A 12,519-nucleotide genomic window follows, 5' to 3' on the forward strand; every position below is an offset into this window, starting at 1 on the left:
TGTTTCTGCATGCAGTAACTTCTAACATCACTTCTAAAAAAGTAGTGCATAAGTTAAGGTCAGACTTCTGTAGCATCAGAAATAGGATCTGCTATTTCTGTTTGAAAAGTTACTTTATTGTGCTGTAAATGGATTTTCTAAGAAGACCTAAGAGTAGAAGCAGCAGTTGTTAGGTTCCACCAGGACAAAGCTGTCAGACTGCTTTGTCCTTTTTTTTTTTTTAAATTGTTCCTCTTTTGTATCATAGTGGGTTCCTTTGTAGTAATCTGTGGTACATCAAAATCTGAAAAAAAACGTTTCAAGTTCATTTTATTTAGTATTCTTTCATTCTTCATCAGAGGTCTAAGTAACTAATACACAGGCTAAGATAGCTTAACAATCTTCCCAGTGTTTTAGCAAATACTTAATGCTGTAGGGACCAGTTATAGTCTTAGGGTGTGAGAAAGAAAAGAAAGTTGGAGCAGAAATTAAGTGATGTGGAAACTAAATGTATATTTATCTTCGGAGTACAAAGAAGACAAAATTGAGAAAGATGGTGGTACACTTTTTAAATAGTTTGCAAAAATGTCACAGAGTTTATTGGATTAGGTTCCTGCCTACAAAACTTGACATGCAGAAGTTGGCAGAAAAGGAGAGTAAGGGGGATGGTCACAAACATGTGAGCATGAACTTCAGCATGTAACCTTTTGTTCTGTCATTTTTAGTGACTTTGTCCTCTTCTTTTTCTTTCTTCTCCTATTGATTCTATCCTGTGTTATTCCCCTTCAGCTTAGCCCATTTCTCCACCTAAATTCAGTTGTCCTTATCTTCCCCAATTCAGCCTTAGTGATACTCAGTCTGTCTCCTTAGCTAACCACTTGTCTGGGCATTTCCCCTCTTTTTTTACCTACCCGCTACCTTTCCAAAAAAAGTCAGTCTGCCAACTAATACAACTGCTCTGTCATCAAATGGCGATCCGTGGGGCTATAAAGAAGCCATCCACACTGAGCTGTCAACTGAATCATTCTGGGCAAGAGCAGGATTCTTCATTTAATGGCCATTTACCCAGTACTCCAGCCCAGAAAGTTATGGACCCTATCCCACGTCATCCTCCAGGGAAGCTCCACCATTGGGTTGTATGACCTCAGGCTCTTGGGGCAGAAGAGTGGCTGCATAAGCCCTCTCTTGCTCCTACCCACCAGTGCTGCTGAGAAAAATGTGCGTATTCTGGCTGCCCTATTTGTGCAACTGAGATTTCAGGGGGAGGGAGTAGAGGTTGTTACTGTCTTAACCCATTTGATTTCATTTCCTTCTCTGACATGCTCTTAGACACACACAACTCCTACAAAACCAAACTTTTCCTTTGAATATTGCTGTTTGTTTGCCATCCCAAGTCTAGGAGATGAGGTATTGAAGAGATACCTACATCAAGAGACAACTTTTAAGCATCGTTAGGCACTCAAAAGGCCTGGATTGTTATTTTAGTGAATTTTTAAAAGTGAGTCTTAAGTGCCAGATAATATTCGTGGGATTTTAATTCCTATATTCATGCATTATGTTGGATTTAGTCTTTATTTCAGAGTGTCCAAATAAAGACAACAAAGCCTGTGTCCTACGGACTTCTGATTCTTTACATCTCCTCCATGACTATTGTCCCACTGATGACAGTGGGACAATATTTGCAGTCTTTGAAAGGAGAAGAAAATATTAATTCAAAGCTAGCAGCCCTCCTTCTAAAGGACTGAGCTGGGCATTATTCAATGCAAACCCTCAGCTAGTGCTGATAGCACTAAATACTGTCAGATAGTTTCTCTCATGGTAGTTAAGGATGCTAACCAAACAATCTTTATCAGGTTGGAATGTTTAACTAGAGAAGTTATGTATGCTGAAGTGAAATGTCACTCTTTTCTGTCTTGAGGGGAACCACTGCAAGGATAAGACTGTTCTTGGAGTTCCTGAAAGATATGTGGCAGTTGATGCTGTGAAGGGGGAAAAAATCCACCAAAGCACAGACTTATGTTCAGTTATCAAAATGCTACACATCTTTTATCTTCATTGCCAGCATTTCTCTTTTGCTTCCTTAATTTCTTTTCTTTTATGTAGTCTGCTTGTTTCTAAAAAATTTGGCCACAAAATCACTCTTTCCTATGCAAATGAAAAGTGAACCTTATATAGCTTGCTTTTTATTGTTTGGATTCCTTCCTACTCATTTATTGTAATATCTTTGTAGCAATTGTAGTTGCAGTGAATTGGTTTTTTAACTATTGCAGGTAAAATTTTATACATAGAATCTGCTTTTAATGTTGTTGATTTTGATGCTAATCTCTAGAGCAAGGAGAAGGCTATGCAGTTTTGGGGGCTGTTAGACCACTATTTGCTGTTAGGAATTTTCATTTCCTATCATCCTATGTGGGGTAAAAGTTTGTGATATGAAGGCTAGAAAAAAGTCTTTGTAGCTTATCATAAATTCCCTTCTTATCCTGCATCTCTGCTTGGGACTACTCACGTGAGTAAAGCCATACGTGTGTTTGTGCTTGCAGGTTTAGGACTGTGACTGTGTGAGAACCATAGAATTGAGCAAAGGCAATACAGAAAATTTGAGATGTCAAATAGTCTTAATTCCCGTTTCATGTGAGGAAATGGGGAGTAAATTTGGTTGAAGAGAAAATACTGGCAGTCAGACACATAAGCTGTAGAAGGGAATGTTGTGTGTCAGCTGATCCATGTTCACAGTTTGTGAGTGTGCTCTTAGCTTGTGGCAGATGTGAATTAGCTGGCTTGGCCCTTGAGGGCCAAGTGAGGCTTCTTCACAGTAGACTAGGCTAACTCAGGTTACTTAGTGTTTGCTACAGGCAAAGAGATGAATAGTTAGTGCAGAGCAGCTGATGATGTGCAGTATTTTATTATTAAGTGGTAACTCATTCATGTGTTTGAGTCTTTATTCAGCAGAGTAATGTCTGGCAAGCTGTCCTCAGGAGTTTCGTGTTCATAATCATTAAAACTGACAGCAAGAAAGTGGTGTCCTTAGACTGTTAAAAGACAAAGGAGAGTCAACCTTCTCCTTGGCACTTGGATAAGCTGTCATTAACTGGAGTCGTTGGAGGGGCTGTATTATTCTCTTATGACCTTAAGAATGGAACATCTTCTCCAAGACAAAACCAAAACCTTACCTAAACTTGCCAGTTAGTGTTGGAGTGTCTGTAGTTCCTAAGGAGCAAGAGTCCTGCTGCTCTTAGCATAGTGAACACTTGATCTGAAGGGTCTTGTCATCTCTGCTGTGTTCTTCCTCCTTCCAGGCCACCTGACTGACAGTGAGTGCAATCAGAGGCATGTTTCAAAGAAGGGCTCGCTGGCAGACCGCAAGAGGAGTTCTAGCCGGTCTAGGCGGAAAGGAGATGAGGCTCAGTCATCAGGATACCACAGTGAAGGCAAGAGATGTTACTTTATTTTAAATATTGGTATCTTCCTAAATGTTTTAATGTTCTCTGTGTGTATGTGCATTTCCCTCATTGTTCTGTTTTTGTCTTTATTTAATCCTCTCTTTGCTTTTTGATGTTTAGTTCTGTTTTGGTTGGATGTTTGTTTAGGGAGTGTAGGATTTTATATTATAATTTTGTTGTTTTGGATTGCACTTCTCAATGTCTGCATGAAGATGCTGCAAGTAGGGCTGCTAGTTTAATTTAAGTTATTTTTGTGGCTTTTGCTGTCTCTACAAACTGCAGGGGAAACCTTGAAGGAGAAACAAGCCCCCAGAACTGCCCCCAAACCATCCAGCAGCACCAGCAGGCTGAGGGAATTTAAAGAGACAGTGAGCAATATGATCCACAGCAGACCACAGCAGATTTCCCAGCCCATCCAGAATTCCCCTTGTGGAGGGAATAGTGTGGATCAGGCAGAAACACGACCCTCAAAAAGCCTGTCTGCACATGCCCGAGACTGGGAAGTGGAGAGTACCAGTAGCGAGTCTAAATCCAGTTCATCTAGCAGGTACCGGCCAACGTGGAGACCCAAAAGAGAGTCTCTGAATATAGACAGCATCTTCAATAAAGACAAGAGGAAACATTGTGGCTACACTCAGCTTAGCCCTTTCTCTGAAGAAGCAGGTAAGAGTTTGAAAATATTTACTTCAGAATGTGTGGGAAGTGAAATTTTGAACATGGAATTGAGGTCAGTGGTGAGTCATGCCTGTGGAGACTATATTCTGTGTGGGTATTTGTATGGCGTGTGTGGTAATTCTGTTTGGTTTCTGTGTCCTATGTTTCCTGTCTAAGGAAAAATTAAGGGAAACAATACCATCTATCCTGCTTAAATGGTCACAAGCTATAGTACTAAGTGTCTGAAGTTCGTCTTTTGGAGTGAGCTTCTGTATTGCTCTGGTTTTTCCTCTGGCTCATCACGGTATTTTTACTTGATGGCTCAGAGTATGGTGCAGAATGTACCTTGTGTATCAGTCAGAGTTCTTGTTGTGAAGATAAGAGCCTGGAAGCCAGTGTTGATTTATCTATGCAGCTTGTAGATGGGGACTTTGCTGGTTTTGACAATTGAAAATAATTGGGAAGCATAAAGGAATATGTAAAGGAGGGGTGAAGGGGAAGAGAAAACACCTCCAGAGAAGGAAGAGACGCAAACAAGAATTAAGTGGAAAGACCATGAAATGTATAAGGGAGTATTTAAAAAAAAAACAAGTTTTCCTGTCCTCTGTATAAACCACAACAAATCATAAATAGCAAAATAAGCAGTGTGAAAAATGAGAGCATCTGAAAGAGATATGACAGAGTATTGGAAATGCAATTGGATATACTGTAAAATTATCTTGTGCAAATAACTATTATGGGGAAAAAAGGATTTTCATTGCAGACCTAATTGTTATCTCAGGGGGGATATGGTAAGTTATACTAAAGGGGAGAGATTCAAAGATAAATTTGTAAACAGGTTATTAAAATTGCTAGGAAAGCTATAAAAGTATTTCATTTTTCTTAATTTATATTGCAGGTTTTGCACAAAACTAAGGATAGTGCTTCTGGTTTAAACATAGTTGAGAAGCTAACATATATGGATATTTTGCTGGTATTGAAGCTTAGGTTTTCTACCAAGCTGTATTATTTATCTTGACAGGTAAAGAACTTGCTGAGAATGAGGAAAAGGAACACGCTGTTCACACAACAAGGTCAAGCCAGTCAAATGTCAGATACAAGCGTGGTGTGCTGGGCCGGGGCACCCAGCACCATGTGATGGATCAACATCCTCATCTAATACAGAGGATGGAGTCTGGCTACGAAAGCAGCGAGCGCAACAGCAACAGCCCAGTTAGTCTGGACATGCCCTTGTCTGAAAGCTCAAGCACCCACAGGTAGATTTCACCAAAATTCATGCTTGGAATGATTAAAGTCTTGATTTCTTTTTTGTAGTGAAATAATGGTGTGGAACATTTTGCAAAACAGTGGTCCTAGTTTTAAATACATCTTTATTGGGTGGGACAGGGGAGAAATACTAGGGAAATGGGAGCCTATTCTTCTCAGCATATTGATAACTTACTGCTGGTGAGCAGAGAAAAAGAGGCTTGAATGTTTGGGAAATATGGTCTAAAGTGATGCATATGAAATAATTGTGCCCTTTGTCTGTGATTTAAAAGCTTGTACTTTAAGTAGCATAGTCCTTTTTGTTTCTATTAAACCATTGATTCATAGACACCTTGTAGAAAATGAGAAATCAGTAGCCTTGTATAGAAATCTTTGTTTTCAGACATACTTGAAATATTTGCATGTAAAAATAAATAGACAGCACAATGTGTCTCTTTCCTTGACTTAGAAAGCTTCAGGTAACCACAAACTGGCACTGTTTATGGCCAATATATAATGTGTAAGAATCTGTTCTGAATAACTCCTGGACCACAGTTTTAATTGCATCACCTTATGGAGGAGAATAGAATTACTGTCCTCCTTTTTAACTTTCTCTTCCTGTGTTTCTCCCAAGATTTTATTATTTTCTTCTTAGACTTCTTTTAAAATTACATTAGAATGGAAGTACATGTTTGTGTGGGTACAAAAAAGGTAGATACTATTTCTCCTGGAGAAATTAGTCAAATGGTAAACTATAATTTCTCTCTTCTTGGAGGGATGTTCATATGAAGAGAGCAGGTGGATTTGTTCCTGCTTGGCGTAACATTCCAAAGTCTCACAGTAGTAGCATCTTGGAAGTGGAGTCGGCTTCATCAATTGGGAGCTGGACAAACAGTCCACACACCATGGGAAATGGTAAGATACACTTTGTAGGGGTGGTTATGTACGGTAAAATGTATCAAGTTGTTCTTTACTTTCTGGATGTTTATGTTCACAGAGCAAATATAAGGGAAAAACAACATCTAAGAACATGACAGTTTTACAATAAATAATTATAAGATTTACCAAAGGGGATTGCAAAAACCTTTGTTGAAATATTCCTTTGATCATGTTGCTCTGGCATGTCTTTCATGTATTCACTTAAATGATAAAATAAAGCTATTTTTCTTATTCTTTCTTATAACTCAATATTCTGCCATCAGTCAAAGAAACCTTCTCAAGCATAGCTCATAACTTAGTAGAGTCCTGAAAACCAGCTTGTAATTCTATATGAAATTCAAAACTCTTAGAACTGTGAATGTACTGTTACAAGCTGTTTGGGCTGAGGCTAAGCTTTTCTGCTTATATATCATTCTGAGCAAATACTTTATTCCAGAGAGGGAAGGGAAAGGCAGCAGGGGAGACACTTTCTGAATACCAGTAATAGTTGTACTGATAATGAGAACTGATGAATTTCTGTTGTGTAGAATATTGAGGTGCTTTATTTTCCTCCGATTTTCATCCACTTCATGCAGTCAGGTGAAAAACAACTCAATGGAATCCATTTAACTTCTATGAGCTAGTGATCTGGCTAATTTGACATAGCTTTATTTAAAAGTTATAAACACAGCAAGAAGCCTCAAGATTTCATCATCAGCTTAGGGTTATTTCTTCCAATGATTCTTTCTGTTGTATATGCTGTTTTCATGAGTCAGTGAATCCATGGGCTGTGCTGCAGGGGAGCTTGAAACACTAGTATATTTTTATAAGTAAAACTTAACAAAACAAAATTTATGTTTTACAGTTCTGTGGTCTCTTAGACTGTTATTACCTAATGTTAATTTTATTCTCCTTGTCTTTTAAGGGATACTTTAAGAGATAGAGATATCAAAGATGTTTGTTTGTTTTGAAGGTGGAGACATCTTTGTTCCTCTAAAGAGTGAGCTGGATGAATTGCAGGAAGAGGTGGCAAGGAGAGCACATGAGCAAGAACTACGCAGAAAAAAAGAAAAGGAAATGGAGGCCGCAATGGGCTTTAATCCCCGTCCCAGCAGGTTCATGGATCTAGATGAACTGCAGAATCAGGGTAACCTTTGAATACAGCACATTTTGCAAGATGGTGGTGCTGAAGTTTTTTGAACCTTTGAATGTAATTTCCTGACTTAATGTGTGTGTGTGTCTCTCATCACATCCACCCCCCATTACAGTTTTGTACCTTCAGGAGGTGAAATACTATCCATTTCAAACCTATAGAAAGTTAAAAAGCTGTTCGGTATTTTGATCAAATTTCTTCTTAAATGAAAAAGCAAAGTAATGTAGAGATATTCTGAATATATCTGCATTTTTCCATTTTTTCAGTGATATACACTGTTGATAGTATTGATACCTTGATTTAGCTGTAAGCCTTTAACCAGCATCTTGGAATGAGCAAGACTGCTGTTTTTCCCTTTCAGACACCTCAGCTCCACTTGCAGCAGAAGTAGTTAATATAAACTATCGTTCTGTTTCTGCTTGATTTTAGTACCTTTGCAGCCCTTAGCAGTTATGTTTGTTCCTGCCCTTTTACTTTGCAGTCTTTCTCCCTGCCTGGCTGTGCACCAACAGTACAGGTGTTGGGACAAGTACTCTGGCTGGATCTAAGCTGAACTGGATTTAGGTTGCCTATCTTTTTCTAAGGAAAAAGAATTTTAAAATAATTAAAAACCAAAACCTAAGTTTGATTGTCTTTTCCATGACACCTCATCTTTCTGGCAGGAGATGGCAGCAAAACAGGTTTAATTGGAAGGATGCAACTGGAGCAGAGAGAACATGACATGATTCACATGTAATACTTTGTATTAGCCCTGAATCTCTATCAGCCAGTAAAAGGATTCAGGAGAAAGGTGGGATAAAGTGCACTGATCCAGTCAAGAGTGAGCCTTGAAACCTGCTGGAACAGTTAACTGGGGAGTGTTGGAGGGTGAGCAGAGCCAGTGAACACCTGGGCTTTGTCCAACAAAAGTATGTATGATCAGGGCAGTCCTGCTGTGGTATCCTGTGTTGCCAGGCTTCCTGGCATCTCCTCACTACATCCTCCAACCTGCTGTAGAAGAGAGTTGAGGTTGTTGGTTTGCTGCTCGAGGAGAGGAAGGAGAGGTGCAAGCCCACAGCAGTGCCAGTTTTGGCCACAATCCCAACTGTGGTTTGCAACATACAGCCATGCCAACTGCTCAGCAGGCAGAATGATGCTGTGCCAGTGGCAGCTGAACAATATGATCTCCATGAGCATGTCTGACTGGGAATGTTTCTCTAATTTTTGCTGACCATCAGTAATCCTTTACAGTCCTACTGTGGCCTGCTGGTTACCAGGTGAAAAATTCTGATGTACCAGAGTAGATGGATATATTTTTCTATTAGTATAGTGTTTACTTTTGTAGTATAAATGCCAGTGATTTTAAAATTGAAAAGTAAACCTCTATTGCTGAGCATGTTGTCTTGCCTGCTTCTCCTGCATGAAAGAAAACAGCGTGTTCTCTAGTATTTTACCCCTCTTTTTGATCTATTCTATTAGTTGATGGAAGCAAGGATTGCTTAGAAAGAAAGTAAACTAGGCTAATGCTTAATCAAAAAAGAATTTGGTAGAATGCTTGAGGAGTTCAGATGCATTGACCTGAGATCTAGGGATGCCTTTGTTTATTTTTTTTAAGTTTTTCCCCCTCCCAATCAGAGATGTAATAGCTTAACAGACTGCTGGACTGCCTGGAGGACTTGCTTGTATGCAGAACTCCAGAACACTTCTGACTCATTTTCCCCTCAAGTAAACTGCTAAATTCATGCAAAGAAAGCTAACTTTAGAATTCGGTCCTTGATTACAAGCCTCAGATGCCTTGATTTTGAAACTGAAGGTGCTGCTTGATTAACTTACTGCTCTAACAACTCTCATTCTCTCTCCAATACTAGCTTTTAATGCAGGTTCTTTGAGATTTATGGTAAAAGAGTTTGTATTTACATCTGTGCACAGCAGTGCTAGGGAGCAGGTCAGACCACAGCATGTGTTATGCAGATTGAGAGAATGTAATTTACTGTTGGCTGATAAAGGTACTCACCCTCTCTGCCACGATGACACACATGTTCCATTAAAAAAGACCTACCCCTGAACAAAGTAAAAGTCAAGTTTTATTTTCTTTTTTCCCTGCCTCATTTGAATGTTTACATTTTAGTGCATAATTTGCATAATGCCTAATAGGTGACACAAAATAGTTTGAGCATTTCTTCTTCTCAGAAATTGATGTTATGATACCAGGATGCAGTTTCTTTTTGTGTCCAGAATGATTTCTCCTTCTCTTCTCCAACACTGTTTCGTAAATCGTTGCAAAAGAAATTCTTGATAGTTGTCCCTTTCTTCTCAGCTTCCACCACCTTGTTCTTCAGGTTGCAAGACTGTTGGGTTTTTATATTCTGACTTACAGCAGTTAAGTGTATGCACTAGACTTGTTTATAGAAGTATTTCATGTAGGCATTTATGTTCACACTCAACTCCGAGTTTCATTCCCCAGACGTGTTAGTTGTTTCAGTTTGTTTCCATTTTAATGAAGAAGAGACAAATGGATTTTGTCAAGAAACTTAACGTACAATGAAAAAAACCTAATCTGCTATATTTCTTTTACTGATACATTTTATTTGGTTCTAAATTTAGTTTTAATTCCTTCTTGACCGAAGTAATTTGAACTGACTCTGTTCTATGTCTGTACCATCTTTTATGCTGACTTAAAACACTGAAAATAGTAGAATAAGCCAGTACAACTTTCTCAACTAAAGAAAACTTGAGGGAAAAAAATCCACTTCAGGTAGTTTTACTGTGTGGATGTCAAGCATATCAGGGTGCTCAAGATGTACTTCTGCTTAGGGAAGTTTAGGTGGTGCAGTCTGGGATATGCACAGCCTCTGCAAGAATCCGTGTGTGGAAGGATTTGGTGATCACAAATGGGATGAGGGTAAGTGAGGGTTCTGCAATAATGAAACCAAAATGAAGGGTGCTGCCCATTTACAGGGAGGAGTGATGGCTTTGAGAAGTCGATGCAGGAGGCAGACTCAATCTTTGAAGAGTCGCTGAATCAGGAGCAGAAGGGGGATTGTGCTGCAGCTTTGGCTCTCTGTAACGAAGCTATATGTAAGTAACCTTAACCGCCTGAGCTACTGCGCTTTGACTGTTTACTAATACAGAATAGAGTCTGAAATGCCACATCACAGTAAGTGGTCAGGTTGTGATATGGGGTCCAGCTGCTCTTTAGGAATATGCAGCTAGACAGAATTTTTCATTCTTATAAACATTCCCATTTGGGAGTTTTAGTCCTATTCCTCTTCATCTCTGTTTTTTCATGTTTGCATTCATTTTGTTGTTCTCTCCAGTGCTAAGGTAATAATAGCACTGGGGTGCTGATGTGCCCTTTTTGCTGCTAACTGTTACGTTTCTGCAAGCACCTGATAGGTGGTTCCCCTTGCCACTCAATTTTTCTACATCATCAGGCCAAATTGCAAAGGCCATTAAGCTCCCCTGTTTTTCATTGAGGGTATAGCATAGGAAGAAAATGGTAGCCCACTTTAGAGTCTTTTGGATTAGCAGAAGTGAACTATGCTGTACATTAACTTTCATGAAGAAAAAAGCATTAGGACATTGAAGTGCTTAAATGCATTGTGACCTTTGAGAATGTGTGCTATGTGATTTCATTTTATTTTTGGTGTTTTTCCATTATGACTGGCTGGCTGTCTCACCCCATGCTCCCCTCTGTCTGTGTAGAATGGCTGCAGACAGGGTGAGTAGCTCCTGTGCTGTTTTCATTTAGAAATTGGCTTTTATGGACTGCAGAATAAAGGGTGTGGCATACAGCTGTAGTTACAGCTCTATTAGCTTTCTTTCCAGCAAGGAATCTCAAATCCCAGCTGGGTATTCCTGCACACAAAGGGAGTCCCAGGTATGGAGAATGCAGGAGAAGAGTACGTGACAGAATGAAGCATCATTGTAGTAGGGCTGGAAAGAGCCTGTATGAAGGGATGAGAAATTGGGCTAAAGAAAGGATATTATTTTTATTTTATTTTGGTTTAGTTTCAGTTAATATGTTTGTACTCCTGGCTTAGCTGAATGTGCATTAATGGAAACAGTAGCATCCTTGTGAATTCTTTTGTGGCAGTATTTGCATGGTCCATGTTTTTTGTTCCTGCTGCATCTTTTTTCCTTTTTTTTTTTTTTTTCAATTTTATTCCTTTTTTCTGTTTGTTTTCTGCTATGTTTTCTTTTGCATTTTAGCTAAACTAAGACTTGCCATGCATGATGCCAGCGCTAGCACTCACAGCAGAGCCCTAGTCGATAAGAAGCTGCAAATCAGTATCCGAAAAGCCCGGAGCCTCCAGGATCGCATGCAGCACCAACAGCCACCGCAGCCGCTGCCTCCGCCAGCCTGCCACCCACCCCAGGGCGGCACCATGGCCCAGTCTACAAGGTAGTGCGAGTACCTCGCCTAGGCACGGACCTGGGCTGCGTCTGTGAGCAGCGCGGTCTGGAAAGAAGTAGCAAACTATGTATATTCCCCAGAGAGTCCAAGTCCTACTGTGTTACACCTGTTTTTTTCTTCTCTAGGTTAAATCTATTACAAAACAGTCAACTACCCCATTTTCCCCCTCCCCACCACCCTTTCTCCCAGTCTTTATAGAATAGTCCAATGTGCATGTGTTCAAAATGTGATCTGTGACACAGAATTGTAGCAGTCAGTGCCTGGCAGTATTGATGTCTCATGCACCAAAAGAAAAAATACAATAGACAATAATCTGGCTAAAAAAAGTGGGGATAAATTAGGATGAAATGTGACTGTTTATAATCAGGAGCAGTTTCAGGACTCAGTCAGTAAAAGACTGTACTACAGTCAAAATTTTGATATAGTTGCTTTTTTTCTGGGAACATCAGCCAGTGTGTTTAGTGCTTTGTACTTTGAAAATTGTCAAGTACACTGATCTTTTCTTACTAGTCCACTTCTCTTGGTGGTGCACTGGTACAACTCTTGAATCCAGATCCTGATCCTGTCACCTTGACTACTCCATCATTCTTCATTTTCTTTCTGTGCTTCCTAGCATCCTGTAGCCTGGCTTACCAGCCCTCCTCAGTGTCTCTTCATGATTCTTTCTTCCATTCTGACTTTAACTACAGCATAATTAACTCTCTGCTATAACTGATCCTTTCTTCCTACTGTCT

The 12,519-nt window shown here is 39.6% G+C and overlaps 1 protein-coding gene across 9 annotated transcripts in view; it reads left to right on the forward strand.

Annotated features, from left to right (window-relative positions):
• USP54 (ubiquitin specific peptidase 54) overlaps positions 1 to 12,519 on the forward strand; it is a 93,499-nt gene that overhangs the window by 70,592 nt on the left and 10,388 nt on the right. For 6 of the 9 annotated variants that reach the window (XM_077784589.1, XM_021548725.3, XM_077784587.1 and 3 more), the window contains exons 12-18: positions 3,276 to 3,407; positions 3,702 to 4,082; positions 5,095 to 5,329; positions 6,094 to 6,233; positions 7,210 to 7,383; positions 10,327 to 10,446; positions 11,581 to 11,773. In XM_077784589.1, coding sequence (XP_077640715.1) covers positions 3,276 to 3,407; positions 3,702 to 4,082; positions 5,095 to 5,329; positions 6,094 to 6,233; positions 7,210 to 7,383; positions 10,327 to 10,446; positions 11,581 to 11,773 — 1,375 coding nt within the window. The remainder of the gene's footprint in view (positions 1 to 3,275; positions 3,408 to 3,701; positions 4,083 to 5,094; positions 5,330 to 6,093; positions 6,234 to 7,209; positions 7,384 to 10,326; positions 10,447 to 11,580; positions 11,774 to 12,519) is intronic. The other 3 variants (XM_077784591.1, XM_077784588.1, XM_077784590.1) reach the window with 2 other exon arrangements.

The sequence above is a fragment of the Lonchura striata genome, chromosome 7 (assembly GCF_046129695.1).
Source record: "Lonchura striata isolate bLonStr1 chromosome 7, bLonStr1.mat, whole genome shotgun sequence".
Taxonomy (NCBI): Eukaryota; Metazoa; Chordata; class Aves; order Passeriformes; family Estrildidae; genus Lonchura; species Lonchura striata.